Genomic DNA, 16,919 nt, shown 5'->3' on the forward strand with positions numbered 1-16,919 from the left:
CGGCATGTCTTTCCCTATAGTGTAGTTTATATATGAAATCCTGCAGACTGTGCTGCACAGAGTTCACTGACAGTGCATCAAATAATGAGGCCATACGTTGATGAAAGGAATTTTAGTAAAATATGCCATTGGACATACAGCAAACAGATTTGATCAAAGCCCAGCTGCCGTATGAAGTACACATTTTTTTAACCATTACTAAACTGCATAAGCCTGAATTATTTTGAAAGTTATGATTTGACTTCTACACAGCTGACAATAAACTAAATAGTACTGGCAGTTAAGGAAACATGCTTTCAGGATTTGTAAAATAGAAAAAATAAAAAAAAAATTTATTATATTAAGATGCCAACTACAACGTGCAGTTGCCTCTACTCAACATTTGTAACATTCTGTTTTTATCGGAGAGTCTCAGAGACTTTAGATTTTTATTTTTTAATCATTGCTGGAGAGGTAAGTGCAGTGCTTGGGTCAGGTACAAATTCTGCACTCAGGGAATGTGCCCCGATAGGGTTTGATCCTCAGCGGGGACAATGCATGGCAGCGACCGAGGGGATTCCTGTTCCCCTGTGTAGGAGTCCAGACTCTGGGTCTGGGCTGACCAGGGCAAAGTTCCCGTGTTTGGACAGGCTCAGGGGCTGCCCCCAGGGAGCGGGGGGCTGGGCGCGGGAGCGAGCGGGCAACGGAAAAACGGACACGGGGACAAACGGCCCCGGAGCTTCAGTTGCAGCGGCAGCAGCGGCAGCAGCAGCAGCAGCGGCAGCAGCAGCGGCAGCTAAAGCAGATACTCTATCGAGTCCCTCTCGCATCTCCTCTCCCTCTCCTGCTGTCCCGCACCCTCTCCCGCTCTCCCTTTCCCGTTGTCCCCTCCTCTCCCAGTCTCCCTCTCCCCCTGCCGGGCCATGTCCCCAGCCCGCCCCCGGCCCCCGGCGGGGCTGCCCCGTCCTCATCCCCGCCCCCGTCCCCGGCCGTCCCGCCGGGGTCTCGTCTCCGCCCGGCTCTGGTCGTGCTGGCGGTGGCGCTGCTGGGCGGGCATCAGTGCCTGGGGCTGGGGCGGCACCGCCGCCCTCTGGCTCCGCCTGGCCCGAGCCCGGCCCCGGCCCCGACGTGGGCTCCAGTCCCGGCCCCGGCCCCGGCTCCTCCCGGGCCCCGCGGAGGACACACGCGGCGCGGCCGCTCCCGCCGCCCCCGCTGCGGCTTCCCCGGCCCGAGCTCCGCCGCTCGGCAGCGCGGCCGTCGGCCCCGAGCCGCCGCTGTCCCGTTCCAGGGACAGAACGCCTGGGGAGGGCCGGCCCGGGGCGCTCGGGGGGCGCTCGGGGGCCGCTCCTGGCCCCGGGCCGAGCGCTGACAGCCCCGTCCCGCCCGCAGGGAAGGCGCAGGAGGAGGCCCTGCAGGAGCGGTACCGGCTGGGTTCGCTGCTGGGCAGCGGTGGCTTCGGCAGCGTCTTCGCAGCCACGCGGCTCTCGGACGGCGCCCCGGTGAGCGGCGGGGCCGGCGGCGGGCGCAGGAGAAGGGGGCGGAGGAGGAGGAGGATTAGCAGGAGGAGGAGGGGGAAGGAGGAGGAGGAGGAGGAGGTGGAGGGGGCGGAGGAGGAGGAGGATGGGGCCCGGCGGGGCGGGCGGCGCGCTCAACCCACTGCTCTCCCTTGCTCGCAGGTGGCCATCAAAAGGGTGCCACGGAACCGCGTCCGGCACTGGGGCGAGCTGGTGAGTGAGCGGGGCCAGCGGCAGAAGCCGGGCCGTGCCGGGTGGCGAGGAGCCGGGGCCCGGCAGGGTGGGAGCCGCCGGGAGCCCTGCAGGGAGAGCGGGCATGGGCTGAGCGGGGCATGCAGAGCATCCCAGGCTGGCTGAGGGGTTCCCCAGCCCTGGCACGACCTCAGCCCCACTGACGGCATCGCACTCCTCCCGCAGCCCGACGGCACCAGCGCACCCCTGGAGGTCGTGCTGCTGGACAAGGTGTCCTCTGGCTGCACTGGTGTCATTCAGCTCCTGGAGTGGCTTGAGCTCCCTGACAGCGTCGTGCTGGTGCTGGAGCGTCCGGAGCGGTGCCAGGAGCTGTCGGGTTTCCTGGCGGAGCGGAGGTTCCTGCCCGAGGAGGAGGCGCGGGGGCTGTTCCGGCAGGTGCTGGAGGCCGTGCGGCACTGCACCAGCTGCGGGGTCCTGCACAGGGACATCAAGCCTGAGAACATCCTGCTCAACCTGGCCACCGGGCAGCTGAAACTGATTGACTTTGGCTGTGGCGCCTTCCTCCAAGACACAGCCTACACCCAGTTTGCAGGTGAGCTCTGCCGGGGGATGCTCCTGGGCATCTCATGGCCCAGCCGGGGTGCAGCCCCAGGGCTCCCCCTATTGCAGCCAGGATGGGATTAATGCTGGAGCCAAGCTGATTTGGGTGGGGGTGTGAGGGGGGCCAGCTCCAGCCCTGCCGACAGCCTTCAGCACCCACTGTGGCCTGGGCTAAGGCTGGAGCTGGGGCAGCCAGCCTGACAAAAACCCCAGTGGGGGTAGCAGAGAGGGGCGTCTGACCCTGTGCCCTGGATGGTTTGGTGTGCAGGCGAGAAGGGCTTGGACTGCTCTGCTCCCATTGTTTGCATTGACTGGTTAACATTTTTGGGGGGCCGTGCAGGCGGGGAGTAGAGCGGGCTTTCTCCACCACTGGATGAGTTTTGCTTTTGTGTGTCATGGTTGGGCCTTCCCAGGATTTCTGCTGCCCTCTTCCAACACCAGTGGCTTCTTTTCCAGCCCCAAGTCTGTACACAAGTCCCAGGTGCTGGTGAGAGGGCAGCAGTCACCCTGTGTGCCACTGGGGCAGCCCCCACATGCCATGGGGTGCTGGGGCCAGGCTCTGGGAGCAGCAGCGTCCCCCTGATGAACTCTGTCTGTGTTCCACAGGAACCCTGTCCTACAGCCCACCAGAGTGGATCCAGCACCAACGCTACCACGGCGAGGCAGCGACAATCTGGTCCCTGGGCCTCCTGCTGTACCACCTGGTCATGGGGAAGCACCCATTCAGGAGGGGCCAGGAGATCATCTGGGGGCGGATCTTGTTCCCACGACGGCTCTCTCAAGGTGGGTCCTCATCTCTGGCCATGGGGGCAATACCAGTGCTGGGAGACAGCAGCAGCTCATGAGCATCCTGCTCTGGCAGCTGCTGAGGAGGTGGCACATGTCCTGCTCTCCTGCTCTCCTCCAAACACAGAATCCATGGGGAAGTTTAGGCCCAGCTCTGGGCACACCCAGCATGGCCTGGGCATGGGAACAGGGGGGCAACTTCTCCAACTGACTGGTGATTTCTGGTTTGTTTCCCCAGAGTGCCAGGATCTCATTAAGAGGTGTTTGTCCATGCAGCCCTTGGACAGGCCCTCCTTAGAAGAGCTTTTCCGTGATCCATGGGTGCAGGGTGGTCTTCTGCCCTAGAAGATGGGAGAGATCAACATGCACAGTTGGATCCAGGGGCCTGGCAGGTAACAGCTCCACACTTGTCCTGGCAATCAGTGGCAAAGCCAACCAGACTGGTTTTGTCCTGCCTGTGTCACTGCCCAGGGGTCATCAGATGGGAACACGCAGCCCTTGTGCTGGAGCTGAGCTGCTCTGCCCAGCACTGCTGGCCACCATCTGAGCTGGTTTTGCTTGTCCTGGTTCCCTGACAGCTGGGGCCCTGGGCAGAACCTTGACAGCCTGGGCTCACCTCAGGGAAGGAGGAGGCGGCCCTGGAGAAGCTGTACCAGGTGGGGCTGCTGCTGCTGGGGACAGTGAGGACGACATCAAAAATGACAACCTCTTCCTCCACCTGGTCACCGGCAGCTGAGGATGATGGACTTTGATTCTGGCGCCTTCTCCAAAGCCAGGCTCCACAGGGAATTTGCAGGTGAGTCCACACGCAGGGGGATGCTCCCAGATTTGGGCATTGCACAGCCTGGCCGGGAACCAAAGGTTCCCCCTTTGCTGGGGCGGATGCAGCTGATCCTTCAGTCGGCTGCCAGGCTGCTTTTGGCAGGGCTGGGGGGATGGGCTGGGGTGCTGATGAAATGGGAGTGGGCTCCTGGCCCTGCCAACAGCCCCAGCACCCACCGTGCCCCGGGCTGGGGCTGGGGCAGCCAGCCCGACACAAAGACACCCCCATGGTGGGAGCAGAGGTGGGACTCCAGAACCTGTGCAGGGGCTGCTTTGCTTTGCAGGCAAGGAAGGGCTTGGGCTGCTCCACTGCCCCTGTTTGCTTTGGGATCACCGTTATTTTGGAGGGCAGTGCAGGGGGAAGGGAGAGAGCCTGGGCTTCCCTCACCTTTGGGTGGGTTTTTCCCTGGCCTGCAGGGGTTGGGCCTTCCTTAATCCCCTGACAGAGATAAGATTTTTGACCTTTTTTCTTGTTCCCCTTTTTGTCTGTAATCTATTTTCAATAATTTGTTGTGTGTTTTTCTAGAGGAAGCGTTCCAGGTGGGGTCCAGTCTGGATCGGGAAGTGCTTGGGAGCAGCTGTGGCGTGGATGGGCCATGCCCTTGGAGAAGGATGAGGACATCGTTTGGGACCAGCTTTTCTTCCAGCGAGGGATGGCGTTCGGTGGGTCCTGTCTGCTTGGCATGGTGGGATCAGAGCTTTGGGGAGATGGCAGCGAGCACAGGAGCATCCTGCTCGGGGCAGCTGCTGAGGGCTGGATGTGCCGTGGCTGGCTGCAGGCTGGGCACATGTCCTGCCCTCCTGCTCTGCTCCCAAAGGCAGCAGGGATGGGCAGCTCTGGGCACAGCTCTGGGCACGGCCAACATGGCCTGGGCACCGCGGGCGGCTGGGACAAGGGGACAGGAGCCTTCAGCTGACGGGCGCTTTCTGGTTTCTCTCCTTGCAGCCGGGCTCTGCAGGTGCTGAGGCTGCTCTGGGCTCTGCCAACGCTCTGCTGGAGCTCAGCACCGGGCCGCAATCAGCCAAAGAAGAAATGGGGTGACCTGCAGCACAGACCTGCTTGAGCATTTCAGCATCACAGCTCAAGTTTGCAGAGTGTACACCTCCAAGGGCAAACATGACACCACCCAAAAATTAAACTTGTTCAATAGTTTCTGAAATGAAATCAATCTGGGATGACCCCAAATTATATTTTGCAGCTTGCTCCAGCTGTAGCTCAGCCCTTCTCTGAACTGTTCTCTCCCCCACCTGCCTTTTACTTCCCAACTGCTCCCTCTTTTCCCCCAGTGAGTTCCCAGCCCATGGCAGTCTCCATCACACTGTCGCCTTCCTTGGTGCCCCTCACCATGAGGAAGGCCAAGCCCCAGGCTTGGGGACTCATCCTGTCACTGGCTGAGGAGCAGCAATGTCTCGGAGCTCCAGTGGGATTTTAGTGTCATTCAGAGCTGCTCTCCAGCCCTCAGCTCTCCTCACTGCTGAGTTCCCACTCCCTTTTCCTCGTCCTTGCAGCAGGATTAGCTCTGTGAATCCCCTTGAACCTCCCCACTCTGCCCAGCCCACGCACCCACCTCAGTTATGCTGAAGCTGCAGCTTCTCTGTCTCCTGTGGCACACCAGTCCAGTCCCCTGTGCGGGGAGCCCCAGCCCCAGAGCACAGCACTCAGCAGTGCAGTCCGGGCTGGAGCAGCTCCCTCCCAGCCCCAGCCCAGGGACTCCTCTGGCCCTGGGGCTTGGGGCACGGTCAGCACCCGCTGCTCCAGCCACCGCTTCTGCTGGTCCTGACAGCAACACCCAAAGTGGGGCTGATTCCGAGGGAGCAGCAGCAGGGCCTGGGTCTGATCCCTGACTCTGGGGAAGGGCTGGATAAATGATCCCCAGCAGCAGCAGCACATGGAGCTGACTTTCAGCACAGCCCCTGCCACTCTTGCCTCCCGTGTGCAGCGGTGTCACAGCAGCCTGAGGCACCTGGGAGCCCCCAGGGCCAGCACGAACTTGAGATGGCAGCCCTGGGCTCCTGGAGCTTGTGCAAGGAGCGCAGCTGGGGACTCCCTGTCCATGGGGAGCTTCCAGATGGAAAAGGCTGCTGTGCCCAGCCAGCTCCAAGGGCAGAGAAAGGAGGGTCTCAACCACGGGATCTGTGCCAGTCCCACAGTCCTGGGCAGCAGCCACCGAGCCCTGGGGGAGCAGAGGGCACAGCAAGAGGGACAAAAGCAGGCAAGGTCAGAGACTGGAGAGAGCCAGACCCGGCAGCAGGAACAGCTGCTCCATTGCACTCTTGGAGAAAGCTCTTGGCTGGTTCAAAGCGCTGAAAGGCGTGCAGGGCAGAGAGGAGGCCACACCAAACACTGCTCCTGTTTCCACAGCCTCCCCTCTCCGTGTCCCAGAAGGAATTGGATGGACTGTGCTCTTCTCTCCGAGTGTCTGGTTCAGCACGAGCAGCTGAGCGCCAGGAGCTGAAGGAGCTGAAGCCTCAGGCCTCAAGAGCTGGGCCTGAGGAGACTTTGTGAGCAAATGAATGCTGCTAACATGGACCTGGCTGAATGCAGCAGATGGAATCATGGAATCACAGAATCCTTTCTGTTGGAAAAGACCTTTGAGCTCATCCAGTCCAGCCGGTCACCCAGCAGTGTCGAGCCCAGCACTAAACCACGTCCCTGAAGTGCCAAGGCCTGGACAACAGCCCTGAGTGAGGCCCTGAGCCAAAGGTGGCCTCTGGATGAACCTTCCAACCAAAGGTTATCTTTGTATCTGCTCACTAATGAAATATGCATGGTCATTAGCGCTGTGATAGATGTATCCACTCGTTAGTGAAACATGGATTGACCTTTCTGTGTTTAGAAGCCAGACAAGGCCATGAAATCTGACATCTGGCCTTGTCTGGGGCTAAATGGTCAAAGTCACCTCCCTTGGTTCCTCTTGGGCCCTGGCCAGGCTTTGAGAGGAACCCAGGAGGAGGATGAAACCAGATGTTCCCGCACCAGCAGCGCTGTCAGTTTGTTCATTCAGCGCTGTCAGAGCTGGGCCCTCTCCCAGCGAGGCTGGAGCCTCACCTGTGGCTGGAGGCACCTGCAGGAATTCCCAGTGTCCAGGAGTGGCTCTGCAGCCCTTGGCTGTGACAGCTTCCCCAGCTGCTGTGTGGATCTGGGGCATGGTAAAGCCTGAGGGTAACTGCTGCTGGATCTTTCTTAATCACTGCTGCAATCTCTGGTGCTGCTGGCTGGGTGCATTGCTGAGCTGCTCCTTTTGTGATTCTTTGCTGCTTTGAGCTACAGTCAATGACACTGAGTCCTTCAGTTGGTGTCTGTGTCTTTGGTGCTGACCCTGCCCACTGGGGAAACAAAACTGGCACAGTCTGGCCAGATCACAACAAAATGTCACTTTTTAAATGTAAATGTGAGGAATCAGTCCCATCAGAAATTCCCAGATGGGAAGCCCTTCCCTGGAGTTCCCTGGCTCTGGAGTGGGCTGAGGTCAGAGCACCCTGTGAGCAGTGGGGCACTCGGTTAATAGAGGCTGAACCCCTGGATGTCTTCAAGTGCATCCAAAAATTGCATATGGAAGAAGGAAAAGAACTTGTGGGTTTGGGAAGATGAGGGAGAATTTTCTTAATGGCACATTGGAAACAGCACCAACAGAAGGAAGAATTGGTTTTGGAATGCTCCCACATGGAGGGACAGAGGAAGGTTTAAATCTTGAGCTCAGGTTCATTTGTGCAAGTGAAATATAATATTATTATTATTATCATCATAATTAACAGTTATATAAAAAAATATAACATGATTATACATTTTTTCAGATAGAATTAAAAATTGATACTGTGAAATAAAGGCTGACAATGCTAATATGTCAGCTTTGGCTGCTCAGTGTAACACTAAATACCCTACAGAAAAGGACTGGCCAAGACCCAAATGTCACAATTGAATTGTGTATAATGAATAAATGAGGAAGGGATGATGTGGAAACCCAGGACACCGGGAGTATTTCTCTGTCTGCCCTGTGTTAAGTATTTGTTCTCTATCTATTGATATGATTGATAACATCTTCCACTTACTACCATACTCTAAAATAAGCAATTAAGGCTCGATCAGGATTTCAGTTTCTTCCCAGAAGTTACAGTGATTGGATTTTTCACAAGCCCACAAGATTTCAGGCGAGCTATGTTCAGTGTCCTAAAGAATTCTTTTCTCCAAGGGCTATCCTTGAGGTCCAGTATTTTTCTGGCTCCCATTAAAAAAGACCATAAGCCTTCTGCCTTGTTATTTACCTTCTTGCTTTCCACAGAGCAGTTACATTGCAGTAGGAAAGCCAGCACCAGCTGTATTCATGCTTTAAAATCTTTAGGAATTAATTGCATTTATATAAGTGCCAAGAAATTTTATTCTTAAGACTGTATTTTACTACCCTTTCTGCTTTCAAATTCTACCAATTTGCCTTTGGTGCAAAGCCAATCTTTGCACCCCACATGCACACACACAAGCCAAAACCCAGAAATGACTGCACTCAGCAACACGGCTACAAACCTCATCGGGAAAACCAAGTACATTATAAACATTAATTAATTTCAGCCACATGCCCTCCTCAGTGAAGTGGGTAATTACTACCCCCATTTAGCACAAGTGGGAAAACTAAAGGAGAATGATTTGCCCAGGTCAAACAAGGTGTATGGCACAGAACAGAGCGCCCATAACCCTAGCCAGCAGCCATCCTTTTCATCCTATAACACACCTAACTAAATTCTTTCAGTCCAGTATGCAAATTACCAGAAGTCCATATGATGAAAGCAAGGCTACTGTTTCTTCCTCAAATATAACTAACATGTCCATCTCCTCACTTGCCTACTTTAAGTATTCTCATGAATATTCACAGCAGACTTTCCCCCTCAGAATGCTCTGGAGAAAGAAAAAAAGAGGAACAACCTACTTAAAAAAAATCTATATCTAATGACCTACTGCAAATTGGAGTCATGTATTGGCTGTAAGGGGATTAACTGTGTATGCACAGCCTAAAAGGCAAAAACCAAAGTTTGTGGACTGGGTCCAAAGAGAGCAACCAGGTTCTGATGATAGAGATCTGCCTGCAGTAAGTAGGCTTGAACTGGCAACCTGACAGAAGCTTAAGAGATTCACCTAATTTACATATATATTTGGATTTTCTGCTTTTCAGGGGGGCAGAGGGAGGGACAGGGTAAAGCATAAATAAGCCCAGTTTCCTTACCACAGCAATAGAAGCACTTTGTTAGCTGATTTCATCAGCAGTATAAACCTGCACCTAATTGTTTCTCTCTGCACCCTGGGCTTAAAGGAAATAAGTTAGCTGATAGGTTAATTCAGGAGAATTAACTCCCATAAACACAAAGAACAGTTGGGTTGGAAGGGACTTTAAAGATCACCTGGTTTCATACCATGCTTGCCACCCTGTTCCCTTCACAGTCTCCACTTCCCTTCAGCCTGTCCCAACTCCTTCATGGGTTAAAGTGGAGGGCACTAAAATTTTTTATAGGGCTGGGTGGAATAAAAAAAAGCCCACAGCGCTCTCCAGAATCACTAGAAGAAGTCAGAGCCTGCTATGCTGACTCTGCCACCAAGCTTTTTCCATCAGCCTCAGGAGCCCCACCTCACATCCTTTTATCACTACTTTCCATTTCCTTACCTCAGCAATTGTGTCAGATGTGAGCAAGGGATGTGGTGGTCACACTATCTCAGCTCATCAGTCCACCACTAATGCCTTCCTGTGTAAAGACGTCCCTTGGCTACATAATATATCCTTGACACCATTTCTATTTACATTAAATTAAAATTAATCAGCCAGGCGCTTGCCACAGCAATCCATGTAACTCAGCTTGGCAGCTTGATATTATCAGTGGCTCAGCAACATTAGCTTTGTAGGGTTAGGATCTCCTGGGGACTCCTTCCACGAGAGGACTGCAGGTGTTGTAGTCATAAAACATTATGCTCCCTCCTAAGCATCTGTATGACAGCCTCTTCCAAGGACAGCAGAGAAAACTGCAACGGCAGCTCAAACCTGATTTATTAGCCTGGGCATCACAGGTACACAAGTCCTTAAGCTATCAACTCACCCTCCAGCAAGAAATCCTACAGTTCATTAACCCTTTCAGTAGGTGTCCCAGTGCAGGTCTGCCTACTGTCAGACATCAGACTGAGTCACATCAGGGAGGCTTTAATCAAGTTGGCCTTTCCTTACTTATTCTGCCCCCAAGATGTTCAATTCTTCAGACTTTTGATGCAAATTATTCCCAGGTGTTTACTAGCATTTTAGTTCCTAACTACTGTAGGAGCAACACTGCTTTGCTGTTGTCATATCAGTTGCCCACGCTGAGCTGCTGGGTATCAGCTGGCAAGGGCAGACCACAACATCTTCTGGTGACCTGCTTATTTACTAGAAATAAATATCTCTAAACATCCCTGAACCCATGCCAGAGGATTCGGATAAACCATTTCGGGACAAAACTAAATAAAAAGACACCAATGCATAAAAAGAAATTCTTTAAAAACTAAGTTTTCTGTCTCTGCTGCTGTCTTAAAGATTGGCATGGTCATTTCAAAGCCTGTTAAGGATAGCATCAGAACAGTCAGGACAAACAGTGACAGTCTTTGCACCCAGACAAGCAGATTGTCCCAGTCAGAGGAAAGGTTGCCTAAAGGTACAGCTTCTGCCAGAAGAGAGAGCAGCTGTTGCACTGGAAACAGAATCAACTTCAGCATTAGATTACAACCAATGTGACAGGGTTTTGTTTTCCCTTTACATTCTCTGTTAGCCAAAGAACATTGCTGTGCTTAGGTTTCATCCCATCTAAAGGCAGGCTATTAACCAGGATGGTTTCCCAGGAAAAGGGCAAAACACACCTACAAACAAACAAACACTTTTTTTTCAAAAAAAGAACATTTTTCCTACTACTAGTTTCAGTGCAGTGAATAACCCAAGCCAACCTATACATTAATAATTTTCCTAGAGACAGCTGTGCTTCACTGTTGACCTGCAATTGCTAACTTGTCTAGACACTTGTGCACATGTGTACATGCATTCAAAAACATTTATATAAATCTATACTTGTGTGTGAAAAAAGACTTGTTAAATCAATGCAAACCCCACTGACATTCCTCCTTTCCATGTTCATGGAAAAAAAAAATTAATTTTCCCATCTGAAGCAATTCATTTCCCTGCCAGCACTGCAGTGATAATTTTTTTTTTTTTTTTGTAGTTTTAAAGATAAAACTTTTTTGTTTTTCTGGTGTGGAGAGATTTAGAACAATTTGTCGAAACCTTAATTAACTTGAGAAACCATGGGAGTTGCCAGACAAAAACTATTCTTGTTAGAAAAAGCCAGGAAAATATGAATACTTTCTTCCAGCTTGGAAGTCTGCTGCTTCCTTTTTTAATTAGTCATATTGCAGAAGGTTGGATTACTCATGGAATTACCTAAAAGGTGTCATAAAAAGATTTGCAATTTTACTACTGAAGTTACACATAGGTTCTAAGATTTGAAGAACCTGACATTCATATCCATATATTATGATGCTGAGGAAAACTCGAGACAATACCTGCTACCTTTAAAAGGCTCCTATACCTGAAAAAGGAGGAAAAAAGATTGTTAATTTATGCCAAACCTAGCCAAAGAAGAAGGATGTTGAAAGTGAATTTTCAGTAAGATCTGAAGATGAGAGAAAAGGGCCAAACTCTGTGCTTATGAAAAACAAGCGGTTCACAGTCATTATTAGGCAGCAAAAAAAATCCAGGGATTTCACAAAGATCTGATTCATTCACATTCAGTAGAAGTGCAGTGTTTTTACTGCTGCCTTTGCAACTCTGAGTGCACAGGTGGCTACAGGGGAACAGGCTGAGGCTGCACTCTGACCTGAGATTTGTTTGAAATCTTCCCCAGTTTTGTTATTGTTCCAACTGGACCCAGCCAGTCTGTTAACTGTGCTACTGAAATAAGGGTTTAGAGAAACAGAATCAAATCAAGCATGGGATAGAAATCACTCTGCTTAAAAGCAAGTGCTTTTATTCTCACTGTTAAGGGTCCTAGATGAATTCAGCAGATCTTTCAGACCCCCAGCAGGAATGGGCACAGACACTTTTTGTGTGGTTTCATCGTAACACGCACAGGATTTCAGTAGATCATCCGTAAACCTGAGCTGCCGAGAAAGAACCAAATGTGTCAATGCACAGTGCAGTGCCCAGGAAAGGTCAAAACGAGGGACCAAAGGCAGTGTGGAACATCAGCCGTCATGAACCATGCTGAGAACACTTTCTTTGCTTCTAGACTACCTGCACCATGTTGGTCTTTCTTAGCCACAATAAGAAGAGATCAGAGGGATGAACATTAAAGTGCCCCCTTCTTTAGGAATTCCAGCATTCTCTCAAGTATTTTCCTACAGCAATTATCAAGACAGCATCCTCTGCTGTCATGTTTTGTTATGGCTCTAAATCTGCATTCCAAAACCAAACTGCTAGTACCAACAAGATCTCTGTGTGAGTGGCTGTGGGGGCGTGAGAGTTAAGGAATGGCAACAGAATCACCCAAAAAGAAAAGCTTTCCATTCTGCAGTCCCAACCTACCCACCACTGACTGTACCTATTAAAAGCAATATAAACCAGTAAACTCAGTACCAGCAGGCCACACTCCTGTAAAATATTAAAATAGCAATGCTGCAAGTACTACAGACTAGAAGAGGATGTGAAACTGCCAGCAAACTGCATTTAAGCTGGAAGAGAAAAGACTTGTGTTTGTCCTTATTACTGTGAGGGAGAAAAAAATAACATATTCAATGTAGCACATCCAAAGCAACTCCATTTTATCATCTCAGGCTTCATCTTTGCAGCCAAAGAAGGATTTCTGCTGATTGATTGAAAGCATTACCTAGAGGTTGTGCTATACTTTATTCATTTATTTGCAAGGAAGGAGTCTCATTAGGTATTTATTCCATTGACCCGTCTTATCAAGGCTTTTGAAGTGCTATAAAACAGGCTAATCAGGTGAGCAACATTTATATTCATGGTCAGAGTGGCTACAAATGAATTGATCAGGTCCAAGGAAGCTTTCAATGGACGAGGTTTGAGGTTTTGCAGCCCAATACTCCGAGATGCTGAGGCTCTTCTAAACGTTACCTTAGGGATAATAACTGGGAACCTCCCTGTGTGAAAATGAACTGCTCAGCAACTTTGGTTTTCCCCAGAGAGGGTGGCAAACTTTGAAGAGCATGATTCCAGTATCATGGAACTGGTACATCTCTAACCCACAGATGGGAGGAGCAAATTTGTGTTTACAATAATGACAGGAGAGTCACTACAGCCACTGGGCACACCTGCAAGGACAAGGGTGACCAGCTTCAGACACGTTGTGGTATTTAGAAACATGTCCCTAAGAACACAGTGCAACTGCAAGAGCAGGACAGAGCAAAGGCACCGTGCATGTCCAGCTGCCAGCTGGGATGGAACACGTCCAAAAAGGCATGGCAGTACTTCACTTGGTGTTTCCTTCCAGTACCCTGCAGTGTAAGGACAGCCAGCAGAATTTTAAAATTTTTATTTACAAAATAACGGCATCATTTTTTCATCCAGTGCTGAACCAAGCCATCTTGTGCTGTGCTTCAGGAATTGTTACCTTTCAGATCAGATGTGAAGCCAAGCCAATGCCCTAATCCCAAGAAGCATTAAAGATCACTCGTGTCGCCCTGATTTTTTATGATTTTCTAAAGCCTTCTGAGTTTACATCCTTGTAGAGAACTTTCTCACGCAACTTTCTGTAAACAAGTTATTGTTTTGCATTCTTTCATAGAGGCGGAGAAATTTGATGTACTGGTAGTTTTCCAGTGTCGTTGGAGAGGTGGCACGTTCACCCACCAATCCACTGGCACCTTTTGAGAACTATAAATGATTGGAGCCAGAGGAAATAAATTAGTCTCTTCATGGTGACCAAAGATGTGGTGCGTCATTTTTTTCCCGGTGTCCTCTGGTGACATCTGGGAGCCGCCGGAGCGTACTACAGCTTAGATCGGGTCAGAGTGTGCTCACCCCCCCTCCTCTTTGGCGTTTTGCCTGCTGTGTTAGTGATGGAAACCTCTATCGGTTTCGGGATGGAATCTCTGATGTTGGATCTCTGGAGGGATGTCCTGGAGAGGAAACGTGATTCCGTCTCCTGGAGTGATTTTGAAAGGCTGTTTTTGTGGGCAAGGCAGCAGGGGTTCTTTTCTGACTTTAGGGAGGCGATGTCCCGGGAAACGTGGTCTCAGTTGGGGGTCAGTCTCATGGACGCCCTGTTTGATGACTGCTCTGTGGACGTTGGACCACTGCTGGTGCAATGGAAAATATTAGACGCGGCATGGCCGGGATCTGAATTTGGTAGCTCTCGGAGCTCTTTGGGGGAACCGTCTGTCTCGGACGTGGACAACGGGGACTCTGAGTTTATGCAGGATGCGCGTGCTTCCCCTTCTCCCCGAGACGATGAGCTGGAAGGTGGCTCCTCCTCTGAGGTGGATCGGGCTCCCAGCCCGCTGGCCTTAAGCGAGCGGTCGGTGGAGCCAGCTCGGCCGCCTCGCCCCGCCCCGCGCCGCAGATGTAGTGAGTCGGGGGAAAAATCGCCCTCTCTTTGTGCCTTCCCGGCGCTCGGGGGCGAAGAGGGGCCCTTGGATCAGTCCCCGCCTCTGACTGCGTCTGATTCGGTGACAACACTTTGTCCCAACTGCGGTGTTTCCACGACATAGCCCTGGGGGCGGCGGGAGCGGGCTCGCCCGCTCCGACCCCGGGCTCGTCCTGCGGGGCAGCGGCGTCTCCCGTTCCCGAGCCTGCGCAGCCTGCTGGGCGTGCGGCGGCAGTGGAAGCCGCCGGAGCCGGGGCGCTGGCCGCTGTTCCGTCGGGCCCCGGCCCAGCAGGCGGGCAGCCCGCCCCGCTCCGCCCGGCGGGGGCGGTGCCCGCTGCGCGGCTCCGCGGCACGGCTCCGCCGCTCCTTGGGCCGTGCCGGGCTCCCTCGTGTCGGCCCGCGGTGCCGCGGCTCCGCACACCGCGTCTCTCTCTGCGCCCCATCCCTGCCCCGCGCCGGGGGCGGGGGGCGCCGCGCCGGGTCTGCGTTCCGCGCCGGCGCCTGTGTCCGCCGCGGTGCCCTCTGCCAGCGCTGCGGCGGGCGGCACCGCCGAGCTGCCGGCTGCTTCGGCCCCGCTCCCCCGCCTGCCGCGGGGGCTGAGGCTGCGGCGGGGCGCGGGGCTGTTTACCTTGAGCGCGGCTGCTGACGCGGCCGGCGGGAGGCCGGTGGGTCTAACAACTTAGCAAAGAACAACTCTTAGCACAAATTAACTTAGCTTAGACCTTGTGATTTAACCCTACTGACAGGCCTGACTGGCTCAGCTCTCCAAGGCACTCAGACCCCTCAGAGAGCAGCATTTCTGCCACATTTCCCGAGCACAGGCACTCCTGTGTGCACACAGACACAAAGAGTCAGTGCAAGGCACCTGTGAGAAATTCCCCTGAGGGCAGGGAAATGCTCCCTGCCGATGCTTTGGCATCTCCCTAGCGGGGGAAGGGTTGAGCCTGGAGGAGTGGGGGGATCGGCCCAGGCTCCCTCGTTGTTGGGGATCCCCGAGTGCAGCAAACGGGAGAGTTCCCGGCTCGGAGAGGCCCCACTCCGAGGGAGTCGCTGGCCCAGGAGAGCTCCAAGGGGCTCCTTTTGGAGCGCTGTCTGTAGGGCCCCAAGAGAGGGGCTTCAGTGCCAGCAATGTTTCATCCTGGCCACACTTGGCATCCACAGCTTTCTTTGGCAGGGTGAGAACAGGGCTGTTGTGCCACTGAGGGAACAAAAACACTTCCCGGGGCTGCTCCTAAAGCAGCCAGGAGCTGGTTGGGCAGCAGCAGTGCCTGGAGCAGACAGTGTTTGTGATGAGCTCCAAGGAGCTGAGCCCAGGGGCTGTTGGCCAAGGCCGAGGCCCAGCGAGCATTTCTCAGCTGGCAGGGCGGCCGGAGAAGGTGGAGGCGGGGGAATAATTCACACCCTCAGTGTGCTCCCAGTCGCTCCCAGTATTTCCATGTCCGTGCCCCAAGTGCTGCTCCCAGCCCTGATCCCTGGGGATGGGAATGTCCCGCTCCCTTGCCGGAGCAGGGTCACACCTGAGCCAGGTGTGCAGGGCAGGCCCTTGCCCTGACCCCCAGCACTGTCCCAGCTGCAGGATCTGCTTCCCACCGGCCTCTTCCTCCTGCGGCCCCGAGCCCAGCTTGGTGCTGAACAAAGGGGCTGGGCCGGGGCCATCCCCCGGCGGGGGCTGCACACCCCCCTGCCCCCTCCCCAAATTCCCTCTGGGGGAGCAGGAGCTGGGGCTGGAGCCCTGTGGGGAGGGACAAGGGGGTGACAATGGGATGGGGGGTGTCACACACGCTCTGGGGGGACACGCACGGCCCCGGGGACCCCCCCATATCTTCTGCAGAGCCAGGACGATGAACCCCAACATGGAGCCACTGAGCTCTGGCAGTATCTTGGGGGGTGGGGTCTGGTGGCAGCTTTGGGAGTCTGGGGGAGTCACAACCACCCAAAAACGCCCTCCCAGCCCCACAGCCACTCCCAGACTCCTCAAACCACCCCACAGCTCCCAGCCAGGACCCCCCACCACCAACTACTCCCTGCAAGATAAATGACCCCAAGAACCACTAAAACCCGTTTCCATCTCCCCCAGGACCCACCCAAATTCTCTGCAAGACACACAGCCCTGTCAGGGACCCAAATCTCCCTCATAGACCCTGCCAGGCCCCCTCCCAGCACCACAAATGCCCACAGGATTGACTGAAGCCCTTCCCAATCCCCCCAGGGGCCCCTAAACGCCCACCTCCCATGGCACTGACCAGGAGAGGTTGGTGGACAGGAACATTTACAGCCAGGATCAGCTCGGGCACTTCAGCAGTGATTTGGGCACTTTGGGGGAACATCCTGGATAGGGAGACCCAGGCCAGGGACTGGGACAGACAATTAGAATTCTTGGAGAACAGGCGGGCTCAGGTGGACACCTTTTGCCGGCACACCTATGAG

General features: G+C 53.7%; 1 protein-coding gene across 1 annotated transcript; it reads left to right on the forward strand.

Moving 5' to 3' along the window:
- The first annotated feature begins 345 nt into the window (after positions 1–345).
- Positions 346–12,205, forward strand: LOC137467322 (serine/threonine-protein kinase pim-1-like). The gene is made up of 6 exons (XM_068178809.1): positions 346–453; positions 1,374–1,478; positions 1,656–1,706; positions 1,911–2,277; positions 2,892–3,062; positions 12,177–12,205. The coding sequence occupies exons 1-6, from the start codon at positions 346–348 to the stop codon at positions 12,203–12,205; spliced, it is 831 nt and encodes a 276-aa protein (XP_068034910.1).
- Positions 12,206–16,919: the final 4,714 nt, after the last annotated feature.

The sequence above is a fragment of the Anomalospiza imberbis genome, unplaced genomic scaffold (genome assembly GCF_031753505.1).
Source record: "Anomalospiza imberbis isolate Cuckoo-Finch-1a 21T00152 unplaced genomic scaffold, ASM3175350v1 scaffold_60, whole genome shotgun sequence".
Lineage (NCBI taxonomy): Eukaryota > Metazoa > Chordata > Aves > Passeriformes > Viduidae > Anomalospiza > Anomalospiza imberbis.